Below are 19888 nucleotides of genomic sequence, written 5' to 3'. Positions count from 1 at the left end.
AATGTCAGCGAGTTAACCCGTACACAGTTAAAGCTAGTTTGCGATTTTTTATAGATGTGCAAAGAAATATCTTCATTTTGACAAAATTACATGTTTCTTACGATTCAATCCCGAGAAACACCTAGTTTTTTTTCCGGATTCTAAGTAAAGCGGATTTTAGTAATACTGCTGCAGCTTGGACTAGCTAGAGCAAAATCCATAGTGAATTTTTTTGTGACATCTGTTCTGTCGTGTGCAATGCATCAATCACCAATGAACAGTCTTAACAGTCGTTATTTCGATTTAATAATCAAACAAAATCCACTTTGATATAACTTTTCCCAACTTTCGGCCAGTTTAGAAATATATTTTTTGTCTTCAAACGTACTGGCTTAAAAACATTGAATTTCATACAGCTAAACAACCGACTTTGTTGCAAACGTTAGCCCCTGCTCGGAATAAGTGAAATGATGCTCAAAGTATAACTATAAACATTCATTTCATGCAGATGATTATGCTGTAAGGCAGAGGAATTAGCATCGTTCATAAAGGCTCGATCTAACACCGTCTCTGCTACAACAAAGCATGTCTTCTTGCCACAAGTTAGCTTTTCGAGACATTTTCAGTCCTCATCCCACGTTCTGAGTGCAGGCACCCGGTTCCATAGACTGAAAAATTACGTATGTACATACCGGCAGCATACAAACGAGTCTCCATAACCACGATATCTCTAGGGTTGTTCTGATTTATTTTAGCGTCAATTTAGTCCCAGAAAAGTTGTCACTTATTATGAGCACCAACAGCGCTAATTGGAATTTAAATTTCACATTTTTGTAAGTCTGAGTTGAGTGTTGTATTTACTATTTAAGAAACGAATCGATTTGCGGTCATCGGAAAAATGGTTCATCATCTCCTTATCGACAGTTTCCCGCGAAGTATCATATAATCTTTAACCACCCCAACGTTTGTATTCCTTTCGCATGTTCAGTCGATGGTAAGATTGTTTCTTATTTCTCAAGATTGCGAAGATGCATTTTACTCCTATGGAAAGACACTCTCGAAGAATACAAGAAAGCGCAAGAATAAATGTTATGAATAGCGCACATAAACATATGTTCAAATGCGCGAGAATAATAATGCTGGGTGCTCGTCGTCTGATTATAGCATTTATCCGTTTGTGGCACTAAATTATTATCTAAAGCATTTTTTTTAAGAACGGCAGCGCTTCATGAAACAGTTCGCTAATTTCCCGCAAGGAATGTTGGCTCAAAATTCAAAGACTAACTAGAACTCTGTTTACTTCATATACAGTTGAAATATGCCATCCGTTATAAATCCTACTCTGACAGTACGATTGTGCCCCTGGCAGGCCTTATTGTACTTAGAGCATTCTTTTTCCCATAGATTTGGTTCCGGTAAACAAGCGCACCGAGACAAGATACGCCAACACTATCTGGGTACTAAACAAATCGTCTCATGCCGGTTCGTACATAGACATACCAGAAAAAGCGATGGGAAGACATTTTTCTACGAACCACGTTTTCCAGATGCATTCGAGCGTTTGTACAGGCTTCTGTCGGTTGTTGATATACGGGGTGAACTGCGTGGGGACAAGACGTTTCCACCGTAAGTTTCAAGAAAGCGGGATTTAAAACCGGCTTTCGAAGCCAGCTTCCCGGTTTTGAGCCCGTGTCAGCTAGGCACGGTGAGGCTTAAAGTGTGTAGATCTGTTAATCTTCGAAACGGTGAAGCCAGTTTTTTCACAAATGTGTACGCCTTAAACGACACATCGTGTTCGAAACCTATACGATAGATGCATATACGCACCAGAACGTGGTGCCGCCTATATTAGCCCTCGAAGCCAGTGCAGTACACTACGGAACAAGCCACGAATATATAGGTATGGAAAATATATTTGAATTAACATTCTTTTCTGCCTATTTTCCATCGCTTTCATCGCAGTCCTCCGCAAGACCGAAGCCCAAATAAGACCCGGGAGGGAGATGAGAAAGATTGATTGCCATGGCATTCCTGGCTGATATGCTGTCTGCCTGGGAGACTTAGTGGTTCCATTTTTCATGGGCTGAAAGTCTAGCTGGGCGATGCGTCGGTGCATTCCATCGGAAAACAGTTATCGGGCTATGATGCAAATGGACTGTGTTCTCGAGCATGTTGTAAATTTATTGCAAATATGACGTTTGCTAAGCATTGCTTGTGTCCCGTTGGATGCATAATTTGGATACACAAGAGTTAGGAATCGTTAAATATTAGCTCAATCGGCACGTTTCGTACGTTGTTTGGTGATTTGCACCTTGCTATTTCGTCTCATAATTTCTCTGATGGAACGTGAAAGAGCGGGGGGGCAAGAAAGGTATAGAAATAAAACAAGGTAACCCAATATAATCACAACACAAAACAGTATAACAGTTACTAATGAAACTAAACGCCATTTTACCGTGAACAATAGCTAATAACGTAATTGTTTTGCCGCAGGGCAGTTACATAGTTATCAGATGATACGAAGTTCCGTAATCGGATTCACAAAGACCGCACGAATAATCTTCTGCACGTTGGAAAGTAGCCATTTGCTAATTGAGATTGCAACATTTAGTCACATCATATCTAGAACGTTACAGATGTGCTTCGTGCTTTTTCACATTTTCGGTTTCGCATTCGACTAAAAATCTTCCATATTCGTTGTAAATGTATTTTAACTGTTATGTGTCCAACAAAAAAAAACTCATAACTATGGCTTCCTGTATCCGATTTGGACACTTTTACATTTGTAAAATTGAACCGGATGAATGGATCTGGTGCTTGGTAATCCGGATTTTCCTGGGTAATGTTCCAATACTAAGGTATGATTTGTAATTTTTAATAATGTCTTAGCAATATGCGTATCAGAACTCTTCAAATTGTCTCGGAAGTCTGGTATTTATTGTTACGGGACCCTATGGCAATTTAAAAAAATAAATTGGAATGGAATGGCCACTCACGGCCCCACGGGAACCTGCTCCGGAATGTCCGTTCCGAGGTCAAATAATCAAATGGTTCCGAAACCACGAGATATAGCCTACTGATTCCAATTCCAAGAATATTGATACCCATATTGCTAGTATTCCATTGAAGTTCACAAATAGTATCGCAGTACTGGAACCTGCTTCCGGAAATCGGAATTCCCGGGAACCGAATGAAGTAACCCGATTCATTTTTACCAAGGCCAAAAGCGGATGAGTTCCTGAGTTCCAAAACACCCAAAAGCATCACAATCGGTTGGAGATTACCTTAGTTATTGGCATATCAGTTTTGTGGGTACCCGGGTACCCATGTCGGCCTGTTACGTAGTAAAAAAAATCAGGAGCCCCTCCTAACTCCCCCTTACTATATCAATAATATTATTATCCCAAAAGCTTGACTTAGTGAAGTTCTAAAACATAGGAATTTGATTAATTGAAACCTAAAAAGGTACCCGGGTACCGCGTCGGACACATAACGGTTAAGGATGTCGATTGTCAAGCATTGCGTGTATCCAATTGTTTTATAAAATTATTTATAGGTTCAGATAATTTTGATATATCTTTATATGTCAACATGGAACAGTATTTTGTAAGAATTGTCCATGTTAAAAAGTACATACTGCTCTCGGGCTTTGAACACTTAAAATTTGTCATTCCAGTACAAATAATCATGGACATGGTTGGGTCTAAAAGAAGACATAACTTAATCAACAATAAAAAGTGATAAAGTTGTAAACACAAGCGTGTAACAAACGATCACAAACTTTAGAACAGTGAGACAAATCTCAATATGAATACACAGAGAACTTATTGTTCTTATTTCGGAACCGGTTCAAGTAGATACAATACTGTACTGAAAATTAAAAACACAAAGACCAAATTCATTATCGACGCATTCAAGACAAAGCAAACCAAAATATTCAGAATAATCTAAACTGCAAAGAATACTGAAGACACTAGAAAAGAAAGGACGGACCCCTTAAAATGGCGAGCAAACAATGAAGACCACGTGCAACAAACAAGATGATCCTTACCTAAGTCTCGCTTGAATTCCCACTGAGACGCCCAAAAAATTGTTTCAAAATCGTTCAACACGGGTCCAACGATGGACGTTCGTTGAACGGTTATTTGGACGTTGTCCAAATTGGTCCAACGAACGTCCTTCATTGGACGATTTTGAAACCAACCGTTCTTAGAGGGTTAGTACAGTTTCTGTTGCACTTACGTCTGGCCGTGCTGCCAAAAGTGCACATCGATGTTTCTTCCGTTAACCCGTAAACTAACCTGTGCCATTAACGGGGTTGATTGTTCTGTTTTGTTGCAAACATCGTGTACTTCCAGAAGTTTTGGACTTATTCGGATATCAAGATCGCGTAACTCTTCCAACTATTATTTCATTTCATTGGTTGCTTTCGATGACACTGAACCATTCCCGTTTGTAATTACGATCGGCAGGTGCAGTGGGGATCAGAAAGTACCTACAGTGAGGTCAAGCAGAGTAATACACTTCGGTTGGTGGTTTAGGAATCTAATGAAGTTTTAGCTGTGTTTAAAATATTGTCATGCTGAAGTTATCGGGAAAAATGGAGATCGATTAACATGATGAAGACAACCTGGTACCTGAAAGACTTGGATGTCTGGTTTTCGCAAATAATCGATTATCCGTTAATCGAATAATTTTTGAGAGCTTGATTAATTCATTCGATTAATCGACCAAGATAATCGATTAAAATCAATAATCGATTACTTAGTAAATCTTAGTTTTCCAACCAAAAAAAGGTCGCTAGAAACATTTTGAAAAATTTGGAGAAGTCTTGTCATATTTTTTGTTCTGCGACTTTCATTTTCAAAGCATACCCTTCATCGATTATTGATTTTTCGATTATTTTAGAAATTAATCGATTATTTGCGTTAATCGAGTAAAAAAATACATCATTAGTTGCAGTTATCTTTAGCATTTCTGGTAAAGGGTATCACGCATGTCAAACTCGCATTCGTTACCATGCAGTTAATTCAACTTTGAGAACAGGTACGAAGGCGTAAAAATACGTGGCAAACGATGTCATGTCGATGTTGACTAGAAATCTCTTAGCTTAGCTGGGATAATCTTTAAAATTTCTGTTCAGGCTTTTGCTTTTAAAATCTTCTGAATAGTCAGCATATTTTTATTTCAGGTTCGAAAGTAGACCACCTACGGTCCTACCGAGTTGAAAGGCTTCATATGGGACAGTAGAAACAGTCGAAGTCGATAAAGAAGGAATTCTTTCTCAGGGAAAATCATTTATGTACATGTTACTCAGTATCTGCACAAAAATACTTTGAGAAGGAACAATATACAAAAGTGTCTAGCGCTCATCTAGTTCCACAATGCATTACACAAGAGGAATTTCATGAACTTCAAGTAAGAACATTGGAAAGTCTATCAAGAATCAGACAAACCCTACAAGCAATGGGGCGTCTAATAAATTCAAGGGTTTGCAAAATTAAGGAAATTTCTTACCTTCAGAGTGATCCTGAGAAGTCCAAAACAATTCAAGGAATTTTTGTATCGAACTTCTTTTAAGGCATTGATGAAAAAATCAGAACAGAAAATCTTCGTGATTTAGGGGAGCCTTATGAACTCCTCCTCATGGAATTTCTAATTCTAAGTATTCAACAGCTTGGCGTCTCAGCAACCAGTTCCGGCGGCAACGATTTCGACAGCGTGCCTTCCACTTCCGGTGGTTCCAAGCTTTCAGTTTCCGCTACCCCCGCTACCTAACCTATTAACTTGGACTACCTCCGATGGTAACTACTACCCCGCAACCAGATCACCAAACTTCGTACTGCGATGACGTGTCAATTACGAGAGGACATCTTGCGGCACGGCAAACTACGAAAGATCTACTAAAATTTGGCGGCGATTCTGAAGATATTGGCCACGATTTGTCATAGTGTATGAAATGACTTGCCGGATGTGTGGTTTTCGAAACGATGAGTTGCTTGATCGGCTTGAAAAGTCTGTGCGACAAAGCGCTAAGCTCTGTCAAAGGTCTGCTTCTACATCCCGACAACATTCCGATGATCATTCAACGATTGAATACACTTCGGTAATCCGGAGTTCATTGTGGAGACGATCGTGCGCAAGATTAGGATGATTCCTCCACCCAAGGTTGATAAAATGGAAAATGGAATGTTGCAGTGCAGATTCTGTCTGTCACGTTCCTCAGATGGATGAGTCGTTGTACAATTTCGCATTACTACAAGAATTAGTTGACAGCCTCCCATCAAACTTAAAAATGAATTGGGTTTTTTATCGGAAGGTGTGTTGTGCAACTACATTGCTGAAGTTCAACGAGTGGCTTGGATGAATGGTGAAAGCTTTAAGTGGGGTGAACCGACCACGGCTTGCGAGGAGAAACCGGAAGGAAGAAGCCTATATTCATCTACATTCCCCGATCTCGCTTGAGGAAAAGACAAAGCATGCTAGGTTCCTCGATATGTCACCGAGTGCACGATGGGTGTTGGTGAATGAAGATCTATCGGAAGAGTCTGACTAAGCATTTTAATTCCTGCGAACGGAAAGTTTCATGCGATCATAACGGATGTGATCTTCATCATCGGTAGCTGCACGATGATAACAAGCACGAAAAACAAATTCCCAGCAGTTCATCGCAAAATATCTCCTTACTGTTTGATCGGCGGAGTTCTGCTAAAGTACATCCGAGTTACGGTGCATGGCAGAGAGAAGTCCATTAACACTTATCCCTTGCTCGATGCAGGATCGACCAGGATGGAGCTAACCCTTGTGTATCACTTGGACCGGCGGACAAGCTAAATACGAAGAAGACTCGGTGAAATGTGCGATGGATATCGCCGCTCTACAAACTCCGACTCATAATAAACGAATTGAATTAGAGTTTGAGTTAGTTTAAGTTTACGGAAGTTTATTTGCGTATTGTTGCCCTATCGGGATCTCGTAGATAATTCCTGTCCCCCACCTCCTCTCCACGGATAAGCGTGGACTTTTCCGTATATCCCACCCTCCCCGAAATTATCCACGTGATGTATAGATGACCTCCAATGATGTTTATTATTTTACTTCTATCTCCAAAACGAAAAAAAAACTCGTTTAAAACATCAGCTTTCAAATACTTCAAATCCTTGCTTAAACTCATGAACTGAAACATATCAGTGTAAATAGACAATTTTCTCATCTTTGTAATGTAACCAAAAGAAAATTGAAATAAAGAGCATACTTTTAGAGTTAGAGACACTTTAAGACATACTAATTCGTTACAGAAAATAGTTCAATATTTCTACAACGGTTGAGATTTGATGGTATGCGTAGAATGATTTATTTACTAAATATGGTTTTATATCACCCCTCAACAGATTCTTAATTATGATCTGAATACTTTATACATAGATCGCCAAAACTGTGTGTATAACTATAGCCAGCACCACATTGAAATTACTGGCTCACCTAGCCTTATTTACCCCTGTTTGAATAATTTGCCGATACTTTTGTTTTATACTTGTAATAACCTCCTTTCTCCTATTTCGTCTATTTCAGCACGAACTTCACGTTTCGCATCACACGAGCAGCGGATCGCAAAAAAAAACAAATATCGCAGCAAAACATTAAATCCACTGTCCACAGGTTTAACCGTTTCGCGCGACTATTGCGCTGGCTAGTTGACCAATGACGACAGTGACCGCGAACTAAGCCAAACTGAAATCAACCTTCTGATTTCGGATAGTCTACGAGCCACGTAGAAAGAAGGAGCTTCATCATCATTATGAGGAATTGATGCACTGCGAAATGCGAAACTCGTTCTCGCGAAACTTGATTGTTTGATTATGATCGCACGGTAAATTTCTTGAGCAACACGACTCTGGCGGCGACGACGGTGGAGGCGAACAGCAGTTTCATAGGAAGCTCGCGTCGGTCGGTCGTGGTCTACCGATTCGTGTTTTATGTATCGGAACTTGCTGACTGGTGTGAGTGGGTGGTCAGCCAGGGCTCCGCGAGACATCCGTTGCTTTTCGCCGGGCCGGTGACTATGATTGCCTTCACCGGAAGTGAGAATTATCCCTCCATTTCGTTGGTGAGCGGTATTAGCATTCATTGAATGTAATTGTTGTTTTGTGTGATTTCCAGCTCATTTGCATAGCTCTGTATTAATACGCACAAAACAGCGGGGGGTCGGAAGGAAAAGGCACGTGATTTTTATTTGTGTTTTACGCGTTGGGGGTCTGTGATATGCAGTGCTATAGCATACGAATTCAATTCAACCAGAACGATCGGAAGAGATCCATTCAGTAGTGTTTACATAGCCGTATGCTACCGTTTTTAGCGGAGTTAGTGTTTCGATAAATACAACGAATGGCATGCGTAATTCGTAACGGGGAAGAACAAAATTATGAAGTGCTATGAATGAGCCAAATCCTACGTGTTTATGTGATCGAAGTGTTTTGTGTTTAATCTGTGTGCTGTAATTACGAAAACGTAAAAGAAACCGGCGACACCCCAGTGACCGAAAATGGGTTTGGCATCGTCTAAAGCGGCCAGCAGCATAGCTGCCAGTAACGGTGGCGTCGGTAGTTCCAAATGTGGCAGTGTGCTTGTAGAAACACACCATCCGGATATTCAACAGCCCTGTTCACTGCTACCGTCGCCATCGAGTGGCATCAGTAGTATTGATGCATGGAAACCGTCGAGCTGTCACGTACGTCAGGCTAGTATCCGGTCGCGGAATTTACAACCCATGCCAGACATTGGCGAGCTGGATCGTCGGTTCGCGAAAGTGCTGGTAAGTTATTTTGTTTTTGTTTACACAGAAAATGTTACAGCAACTGTAAATTACTGGAACGACTATAAAAAGCATATTACCTCAATAAACGGAAGTTAGACACGTTCTATAATAACGAAGGAAGCGCAGTCTCCTGATCAAGCTAAAAGAATGCATCTTTCTTTGTCTCAGTATAGCGACAGCCGGCAGCTTTCTTTCTTGAGTTGATGTATTCACTTCGTCGGCAGCGTAGCGATAGAAGCTCGCCAGCTGGAGACGTTCGGTCCCTTCTAAAATAAATATTTACTCGTTTGGAACTGCCGCTGTATACGGTCGCGTAACCTTATGGCATTCCCATCTAGCTTGCTCCATAACGGAACGACGACTCTGGGCTCGAGCTGGGAGCTAGGGTACTAGACTAGTGCACGAGACTCTATGAGTACACTCGAGCATTATGAGCTTATTTAACTTGGCACTGACGCGCACTCCAACAGCGCATAAAGATGTCAGCAGGGCTGAATTTCAGTGCCAAGAGGTGAGCAGTACTTCAGCAAAGTGAAAGGGTTTTCTGGATATGTTATTAGCTTTAAGTGTTTATGTCTCATACATGAAAACCTCTTGTGTAGGCTGATCAAAACTATATAGGGACTAGATTACTCAAATGGTTGTGTGAAAATTGAGGCACTCAATTCGCACTTTTCCTCGCTCGAACACATGTTTGTAAGTATAAGTTCCTTTTACATTTGATATTTTTACGGCAATATCACAAGCTGTTGGTTTTTTGCCTGGGAAAAGAAATTACTTACCTCGTTTTCCTCCCCCGTTTAGTTAACTGTTTCGATTAGATGAAAATTTCATCAGTATCTTGCACTGCATTGGCACCCGATAGACGCTAAATCCAAAAATTAAACAATGCTTGTGTTCATACTAAACTACTAAACTACTGGTACAAAAGTTCTGTTTACTGATGAGTAACAGTGAAAACGAAACATCGTTTCGACAAGCAAACATGCTAGGGTGATGAGACTATTTGCGCCATGTTTCTATTATCACCCTACCCATTTGAAGCCGTTGGTTAGAGCAGTGTCTGCCATCTTTGTTCAACGCATTGAGTCAAATGGTAGCGCAACAATAAGGGTACTCGATTCGAGTTTTAATTGTGCTCAAACACGAGAATTGTACTGTTTTCAACGCATTTGTGTTGTTATATTGGTTCTTAACAACGAAACAAAGCGGTTGATGTCAATTTTTACGCATTCCATTGGTTGTAAGGCAAGAAATTACCGAATTATTGAGGCACTTTGCTTAGTATGGTGAAAATAGGCTCATCACCCAATATTTTAAAACTATTTTGAACATGAAGCCTTGAAGAATTTGCGTTTCGATTTCGTCGCGTCAGTATTTGACACTGTCTTGGTACCAGACCCACTACGGTTACATATTTTGCTCTTCGGACACAAAAAGGTTCTATTCAACTTTTTTTCTTTGAGAAAAAATAGAAAGTTTATTTCTGTTTGGCTTTTGCTCCTGAATAAAATTAAAATCATTCTGATTCCGGATACATCCCTGTTTCCTGCCCAGCATCTTCCTGGTGCGACATCAAGAGCAGTTTGACTGAGCATCCTGCATGCATTCACTGCACACGTCTCAATGAGTTCCATTGAGGTACCTCGTCATCGCTGTCTTTGTCACTTTAATTCGTTGTTGTGAATGCAGTTTTGTTCATCGTTTATTTACCTACCTACTGTTATGCGGAAGTAGGCATACTCATTCATCCATATGGTACGATTGTTGAATAATCAACAAGGGACACCCTGCTGTAGCTATTTTCACTGGTTTACAAATTTGATTGTTCTATAACTAATAGCTTTATCCTCCTGATAATGCGTCACAGATGTTCGCCAAAGAAAGGTGGAACCTATAAGAAATACATTCGTTTAAAATGTTTATCAATTTATCCTTGAAAGTTGTTTTAACTTTCAAAACAAGCGCAAATATTGCTACCTGTTATGAACCAGAATTCTTCACCCGGCAGAAAGTCTGTCTGTATTCTTCTTTCTTGCATGTTTTTAAGATTGTCAGAGATACATGTGCAAGATGGTAAAAGCTTTCCAACGAATTGATTTGCATAAATCAGCAAACTCTCGGATGCAACATTCAGGTTATTTATGTAAATTTTCTCCAGTGAGTCCCTTTCTATGCGGTATACAACAGTAGGTTAGGATTAGTCAGCGTAGCAATAACTCAATTGCCAATGTTAAACAACTACTTGCATTATATGCGTCATCGTGTTAGGACAATAGGAGCTTATTTGCATTTTTCATTAGTGGCATTTTTTGGGCTTGGCGCAGGTTTTATCCTGTTGTATGTTGCGATTACAAAAAACTATGTGTAAACTATGACACAATAAATTGTTATTTAAGTACAGAATTTGCAAACGATTTTAATCCATTTAACACCGTCATAAAATCTGTCTTAGATTTTCTAACAAAAATAAATCGGTTTTTAGATTCACGAAAAAATTGCAATTTCGTATTGTTTACAAAAATTGTCCCCAGCTCCTGAAATAATGTATAATAAACTTCGTATTTAAGAAACCATTTGCTTATCCACAAAAGTAGTTCATATCAAACAATGCCTGACTTTTCACTCAAGTGTTTGGTAGAGTTTGGTCATGTGTTGAATATGTTTAGTTAACACTTATTAACTACATCGAGTAAAGAGCTGTAGAATTCATTATCGCATTTTTCTTGGGGAGTAATATCATTAATATTCACGATTGTAGAAGCTTTGTCACGTTCTTCGTATTTTTTTTGTATATTATCGTGATATTTTATCCCGCGACGTGACATGCCAATATGAACTATATAACGAAAGCGTATCTGATTGGCAGCATCTAATGATTTTGTGAAATATTTCACGAACACGATTTGTGACTCTGTAATGGATTTTTGGTGCTCAGTCCAGTTTTCGTTTTCTTTCCGAACATCATTCTGACCTTTTTCTATGTTATATTTCATGGAACAGTTTTGCGGAACAAAGCTGAATTCTTTATTCCAAATTGCATGTAATAGCTCACGTGGCAATTTTAAGACTCTGTGCTGAGCTGTATGAGTGAGAAAATAATCAGTAATATCTTCTAAATGTCACAAGCATACAAGATAGATCGTGAATAGTATTCAATGAATCTAGAATCAGCTCACAAACCCATGAATAATGTTTTATCATTTTGTAAACCATTTCAGCACGAATGCCAAGTCGTAACTAATATTCTAGGAACCAGACCAGTTCACGAATACAAGAATAATATTTTGTTTCAGTACGAGTACGAATGGCAATCGTGGATCAATGAATAAACCCACAATGCATGAACAAAATGTTATGATTTAGTGAAATTTTTCACGTGCACGAATGACTAAGGACTAAGATACTAGCGATGATGAAACAGTACACGGATTCATGAATAATATTTCATGATTTTGTCAACTATTTCACGAACACCGATCGTGACTAATATACTAGTAATCATGAACCAGTTCACGAATACATAAACCGTTATATGCCATTCCTGTACTAAACGTACCACACAGTTATTTTATTGGGGTCTCTAGGATCTGTTCTGGAAGCTCATCACACTGAACAGGCAGTTTTGTTTATTTATTACCCCGCCCACCAAAAAGGAGCTTTGCCAGAAGCGATGATTTTTTGACAACTAATTGCAAGTTTGATTGAAGTCGTGGCTCAAGCAAATATTCTCTGCATGATAAAATTGCAAAGAAAACTGAACAAGCTAAATTATGTTGGTAAATTATGATCAAAAACATCCTTTATGAACGAATTCAAACATAAAAAAGATGGGTGGGTAATGTCTGCGACATAACCGGAGAGATGTAGAATACATAAGGAACACGTTCTTCAAATATGTTGATATTCATTGGAATTTTCGGACAAAAGGTGATTTGGGCGAGGAATATTTCAAATTATTCTTTACAAAAATGATGGTGGTCCTGACAAGGACCGTTTTTGTTGGCGTTGTTGGCCTTGGTGGGGAGATGCGCTGGCTTCGATTTTCGTTGGATGCTTCTGACTTCTTACTATTTCCGGGCTTAGCTGTTGTCCAGGAGGTGATTCTGACATGATTGGTGTAGGTGTAGGTCGTCAACCGGTTATAATTTTTCAAGCGTTGTTTACATTTGAAATTAAACCACTGGATCAATTAAAAAAAGTATTGGTCTGTGATATGAAAAGTACGAAATATATCTTCGGGTTTCTGCATTGACGTTTTTGACAAATACAAGATCAATGCATGTGCCTGCAAGTGTAGTTGCTTGTGATGGATCAGAGATCAAACGAAGCTTGAAACATTCATTCATAAAATAAACAAATTTCAAATTCTCTTGTTTTGAAACATCTATGTTGAAGTCGCCTGAAACGACCATTGGAACATTCTGATTTCTAGACTAAATATTCTACATTAAAAGATGGGTGGGTAATGTCTGCGACATAACTGGAGTGTCGTAACTACACTTGTGACGTTAATCCAAATCTAATGATATGCAACGAAATTACGTTTGCATGTGAAATTTTCAAATGATTCGTTATAATTATGGTTAAAAATTCTAATTGGGAATTCTTTTCCATCACCAACTATTTTTCTTTTTTTCGAATCTACAGCATTCTTTGAAAATATTGTTGAAATGTTATTGATGAAAAACTGAAAATGCGTTTGGCAACACTGCTCACTAAATGGATGGTGGGAATACGCACATTCGTTTTGATTATGCTAGTATTAGTAGCAGGAAAGAATGAAAAGGAACATAGCCCGAAAACGAGCAAGCGAGAGAGCGATAGTAATTCGTATTCGCTCTACTAAACTAAAAAAAGATGGGTGGGTAATGTCTGTGACATAACCGGAGCATCGTGACTTCACTTCGAGACGTTAATTTAAATCTAATGATTTATGCAGTTAATCAAAGGAGGCTGCCAAAAAGTTCGAATAAAAGCACGCGACTAGTGTACTTTGCACGTTCTATATTTTATCAACACTAGAGAGAATCGAAAAAATAATTCAAAGTGTAATAGCAACATGCAATTGTGGCAACACTGGCCATGGGATGGTGGGGAACACGCACATTCGTTTAATTTATGATGTATTAGCAGCAGAAAGGAATGGAAAAGCAGTGCGCGAAAACGAGCGAGGATAATTTAAATTCTCTTTCTATCCACATATCGTATTTCTAACCTACTTGCTGAAAATTGTTAAACACCTCAAATGGATATTTCAGTTTAACTCTTATTAGAACACAATTAATTGGTCCTGAAAAGAACCGTTTATTGTTTTATTGCGGGAGCATAATTCAGACGCACTCCCCGCGACACGGTGAGCCAGTTTAATATATTTGGCCTGAAAGTTATGCGTTTGGTGCAGTATTTTGCATTCTCGAACAAACCAGGCGCACTATTTTGCATTCTCGAACCAGTAGGCATCGTTGGCTTCTCGGGGCATCATTACGACTGAGGTTTGTAAGCATAGCTCGACTTTGCAGTCCTGTACAATCTCACGAACCAGACGCTGGAACGATAGCCTACAGATTAGTTGCCCTTTAGTTGGGGCGAAATTCTTGCAGGGCGACAGTTCCGATGAGTCACCAGTAGCTGGGGCACTGTTTTCGTCCATCGCCATTGCCAACTGCTTTCCTTCGGTGGACTGGCTGCTTGCTAGTGCTTGAACGAATACGAATGATGAGAAAAACCGACTGACCAATATTCATATATAAACACACGAGAAAGCACTACTATCGCTCTCTCGCTCGTTTTCGTTCCATTCCTGCGCCTTTCCTTTCCGTTCGGCTACCAATACTAGCATAACCAAAACGAATATTCTGTCTTTCCATCGCCTTCAATGTAGTGGCCAGTGCTAGCAAACTTGCATGTTCAGTTTTTCAATAACAACATTCAAACAATATTTTCAAAGAATGTTACAGATTTGAAAAGAAGGAAGGAAAATATTTTCACAAATTTAAATTCTTTTGTGTTATTTGTTAGCGCTGATAAAGGCTATTTAGTTTGCTACTAGCAAGGAGCTGCACAAACAAATCGATTTATGCAGTTAATCAACGGAGGCTGCCAAAAAGTTCGAATAAAAGCATGCGACTAGTGTACTTTGCACGTTCTATATTTTATCAATACTAGAGAGGATCGATAAAATAATTCAAAGTGTAATAGCAACATGCAATTGTGGCAACACTGGCCATGAGATGGTGGGGGAACATGCACATTCGTTTAAGTTATGATGGTATTAGCAGCAGAAAGGAATGGAAAAGCAGTGCACGAAAACGAGCGAGAGAGGATAATTTAAATTCTCTTTCTTTCGTTCCACACATCGTATTTCTTATATAGACGCTGGAACGATAGCCTACAGATTAGTTGCCCTTTAGTTGGGGCGAAATTCTTGCAGGGCGACAGTTCCGATGAGTCACCAGTAGCTGGGGCACTTTTTCGGACCGTCGTCATTGCCAACTGCTTTACTTCGGTGGACTGGCTGCTTGCTAGTACTTGAACGAATACGAATGAGAAAAACCGACCGACAGATATTTATATAATCGCGCTAATATGCACTACTATCGCTTTCTCGCTCGTTCTCGTGCCGTGCGTGAGCCTTTCCTTTCCGTCCGGCTTCTAATGGCCTAACCAAAGGAGTATGCCGTCTTTCCCCCACTAACTGCTCTCGTCAAGCAACCAAATACGAATAATCATAAAACAAACATGTAGTGGACCTATATATAAACTTTTCATTATTTTATTGTTCGGTTGGTCCACCATTTTGACGGCTCTGTGCGGGATGGGCTGAAAATTTTCACTTTTCCGAGTCGTTTTCGAAAGATTTTTCAAAACACAATTTTTTGTTATTAGTGCATGTTATACATACTTAAAATTTTAATACAGCATAGAGGAACATATTTTCAACAAATTGGCCTAAAAATCAAATCATTCTGTTAAGTATGATAAAAGTTATTAACGTTCAAAATCTGACGCGGTGCCGCAGCCGATATTTTGAAACGGGACCCCTATATTGAAAGCTTAAATGTATTCTACATTAAAATTAAATTCGCCGCGCGATCAAATGCGTTATCATAGAAACGCTTGTGCCCTTCGCGATGGTATAAATCTGGCTACACATGCGGACACACAATAGGGACATACGCCCGTGTTATAGCATACGCCCGCGATATCGCACACACACGTCCGCATTCTCGCATTTTTATGTGTGCGAATATACGCTCGCGAACATAAAACTTCTCCGGTTATTCAAGTGAATATGTCAGCATTTTGTGGTGTCAAGTACTATTTTACTAACGCCCGTTCCTAAACTTTTATGTTTCGCTAATGTGCGGAAGCCACTACGGTTTGTCCTAGCAGCTCAGCTCCATGTCTTCAGTTTCGCCTCCAAAAAGGGAAACTGACATACATTATGAAATCTCACAGCGCCATGGCCGGATTACTAGCATGGGGAATGTCACTTTTCCAGATATGAACCGTACGCTCAAAACCGCAGTTCGAACAAGCATTCAGAAACACACACACACGAATATACAAGCGGTTACACGGCTATATAAACGAATATATACACGCAAAGTTACATACACGCGACACACACACCCATAAATCAAACCCATAAACATACAGTCGCTCGAGCTCTGCGCCATAATACAACCTTGATGATAAAAGTGAACATGCAATTGTGATCATGCACGCAAATCTACACCCGCGATCTTGCAAGCATAAACACCCCTCGTGTGACTAAGTGAGCTAGAGTGCGATTTTAAAAACTTTCTCACGGTCACTTCCAGAGGCATTTACTCAGTATAGCAGCTTAGGTCCATGCCTTCAGTTGGACCATTCTCAAGAAATAATGCGCTCATTTATACTAGATAACACGTTTCAGGGCAGTATTTGCCGGGTACTCTACCGATACAGAAAAACGCAATTTCTTCTAGCATCTGAAGTAGAGATAGGCTAACCGACTCAGTTTAGTGAGCGAATCTTGTCGGAAAATAAAGAATCCACCCTTGATCGATGTAGTGAATCATTTAAAGAAATATCTTATTTCATTTGCGCTTATTTATTTTTATGTGATTAATGACCACAGCTAACTCACTAGCTTCTTTTTAGGATCATCGTTCTTCATTAGTTCGGTGCAGCACATTCATTCAGTTACATTCGCCTAAGTCGCTCAACAGCAGATTTTTTTTAAAGGATCGCAACTTTTTAAAAAGAATCGTTGGTCACTCACTGTTTTTTCAAGAGTCAATTCGCGATGCACTCGCCCATCTCTAATTTGAACCGTACATTCAGAATTAAATATCGGATTTGTGGTCCGTGAGAGCATTAAAGAGCCTACATAAATATTCAAATGATCACACGGTTATATAATCGCATTTGCACGTATAAAGTATCATATTAGCTAGGATACGCTACATACAAAAGCCCACACGTTCAAACACAGTAACATACAAACGCTCGAAGTCTTCGCGACCACGCACACACACACACATACAGCTACGATCTCGCAAACATTCAAACGCCCCGGTGAGTAATGAACGTTTGAGCAACACATAAACGCGGTCTCAAACGCGAACATAAAAATGAAACACTCATCCCCACGTGATCATACACTCAACATAACAATCAGCACTATGCTACATATCTCTTTAATAGGAAAATAATTCAACATTTATTTTTTCTCAACTATGGAGAAAATCGTTTAAAACCACCTTTGCACATTAAGGGCACAAAACTAAATAACGAACTAAATTAGTTATGGAATTTACGTTTCGACTTCGTCTCATCAGATTCCGACACTAACTTGACAGGACTAAATAAGCTAGAGCTGGATTGACGCTAACGCTAAAAAGACGCAAGCACGATTGATTTTTTAGTTTGCTTACATTTTTTTAATTTTTCCAAATTGTATTTTAGGTATCTAGTCGCGACATATAATTTTCAATTCTAACAGAATTTGCAGCCAATTTACATACAGGGTTATTTGCTGAGCAAGTTCAACAATCCTACTATCTCTGAAAATCATCCGTCATATGAGGCTCGATTATTACCGGATTAGAACGTAAGATTAGCACTTTTCTCGGTCATAACATCAATAAACACATTCCTCGAAATTAACTAAAATAATTAATTTTACTTGAAGTTTGAGTTCTTTTGAGATGTTTTGATACGTTACATATAATGTACATTAGGTATAATGGATGTTTGGCATGATGTTATTGTATAGCTTTTTAATGTGAATTTTAACCTTAGGCTCGTTTTTTGTCGGGTTAGAAAAACCTATGCTATGCTGCACTATTTTCTCGTATAACTTCAATATGAGACTGCAAAATCCACAAAAACATACAAGATATTTTCCTTGTTATTGCAAAGGGAGGACTGAAGATTGCTTCAAATAAGAAAACAGTTTTGAATCAAATATATTTCAAGTCTATTACATGTATTACCGATACAATTGGAACAGAATATTTATGAATAATGCACCGTAACGAACACAAAACAGTTTGTTCATATCTTTAGAGGCATTAACTTTGAGCTGGTGCGTCTAAGACCAAACATAAATTTTGGAACTTTCGAAAACTTGCAGTTTTTTGGGCAGATTAAGCATTAGGTTAAGGATGTTACGTTCGCTAAGGCTTTATTTATTTCTACAATTCATCACAGTACACGGATATATCTTTGATGGTAACAAGCATATATTCATAGAAATAAATAATATGGAAGGTAATTATTGTAACAGCAGCAATATTTCTGTATTCGGTCAATAAATAGTAATATAATTTACCATTCTTCATTTCCTGAGCTGTTATTCAAAACAATTGTTTGTTCTTGAACAATTTCAACAAGCGTATGTGTTTTTGCAAGTTTATACAGTAAAATAAAATATTGATAAAATTGGCCAGTTTCCATTCACGCTTTCACGAACCGACGATAAAATCGTCGAAAATGAGTTTCTTTAACAGATACATCAACATGATAATTTATGCCTAACACCCTTTATGTCCAACGCATATTATGCCTAACCACTGTTATGCCTAATGTCTTAATGCCTAACGTCCATACACGGAAAAAATGTGAATAAAGTTCCATGTCATGTAACGAAAACAGGACCATGAACAAAAATCACATGTTTTAGAATTATGTTCAATTTCCCTTCAGTAGCGCCCGCATAACGCTTTTATTAGCAGAAATATCACAACTTATTGATTTTATTAATAGATTTAGGAACAATAGTTCACAAAATCAAATATTTATATTTTCTCGTGAACTATTTCACGATACTCGGAATTTTATCATGAACTAATTCATGATTTCTAATGTATTAGTCACTATCCAATATCCTCGTGAAATAGTTCACAAAATCATCATATATTATTCTTGTATTCGTGCACAGGTTCATGATTCCTGGTGTAATAATCACGACTGACCGTGCATTTCCGTGAAATAAATCATAAAATTTTAAAATATTCATGTTTTCGTGAACTGATTCATGAACCCTAGTATAGTAGTCACGACTTATCATTCGTGCTCATGAAATCGTTTACAAAATCTTCAAATATTATTCATGTATTCCATAACTGGTTCATGATTCCTAATATTTTTGGCACAATCCAATATCTGTGCTCGTGTAAAAGTTCACAAAATCATGAAATATTATTTATGTATTATAAGCTGGTTCATGATTCCTAATATATTATGCGCGGTCCAATATCCCTGCCCGTGAAATTGTTCACAAAACCATGAAATATTCATGTATTCGTGAACTGGTTCTTTATTCCCAATATATTAGGCACGATCCAATATCCGTGCTTGTGAAATAGTTCACAAAATCAGAAAATGTGATTCACGTATTCGTGAGCTGATTCATGATGCCCAGTATAATAGTCACGACTTACCATTCGTGCTCGTGAAATAGTTCACAAAACCAGAAAATATTATTCATGTGTTCATGAACTGGAACATGATTCCTAGTACATGATTTATGATGTATTTTGCGTACTTGTGATTTTTAAAAGATATTTCTAATCATTTTCAATTTTATGCAACATGGTAATG

General features: G+C 38.6%; 1 protein-coding gene across 5 annotated transcripts in view; it reads left to right on the top strand.

The window, feature by feature from the left end:
- Nucleotides 1-19888, top strand: part of LOC131694201 (formin-like protein) — a 134715-nt gene that overhangs the window by 24928 nt on the left and 89899 nt on the right. For 2 of the 5 annotated variants that reach the window (XM_058982695.1, XM_058982696.1), the window contains exon 2: nucleotides 8140-8791. In XM_058982695.1, coding sequence (XP_058838678.1) covers nucleotides 8522-8791 — 270 coding nt within the window. In that variant the 5' untranslated portion in view covers nucleotides 8140-8521. Of the gene's footprint in view, nucleotides 1-7551; nucleotides 8792-19888 lie in introns of all 5 variants that reach the window. The other 3 variants (XM_058982697.1, XM_058982698.1, XM_058982694.1) reach the window with 2 other exon arrangements.

Source organism: Topomyia yanbarensis, chromosome 3, assembly GCF_030247195.1.
Source record: "Topomyia yanbarensis strain Yona2022 chromosome 3, ASM3024719v1, whole genome shotgun sequence".
NCBI lineage: Eukaryota > Metazoa > Arthropoda > Insecta > Diptera > Culicidae > Topomyia > Topomyia yanbarensis.
This window is presented reverse-complemented; position numbering and strand designations above follow the sequence as displayed.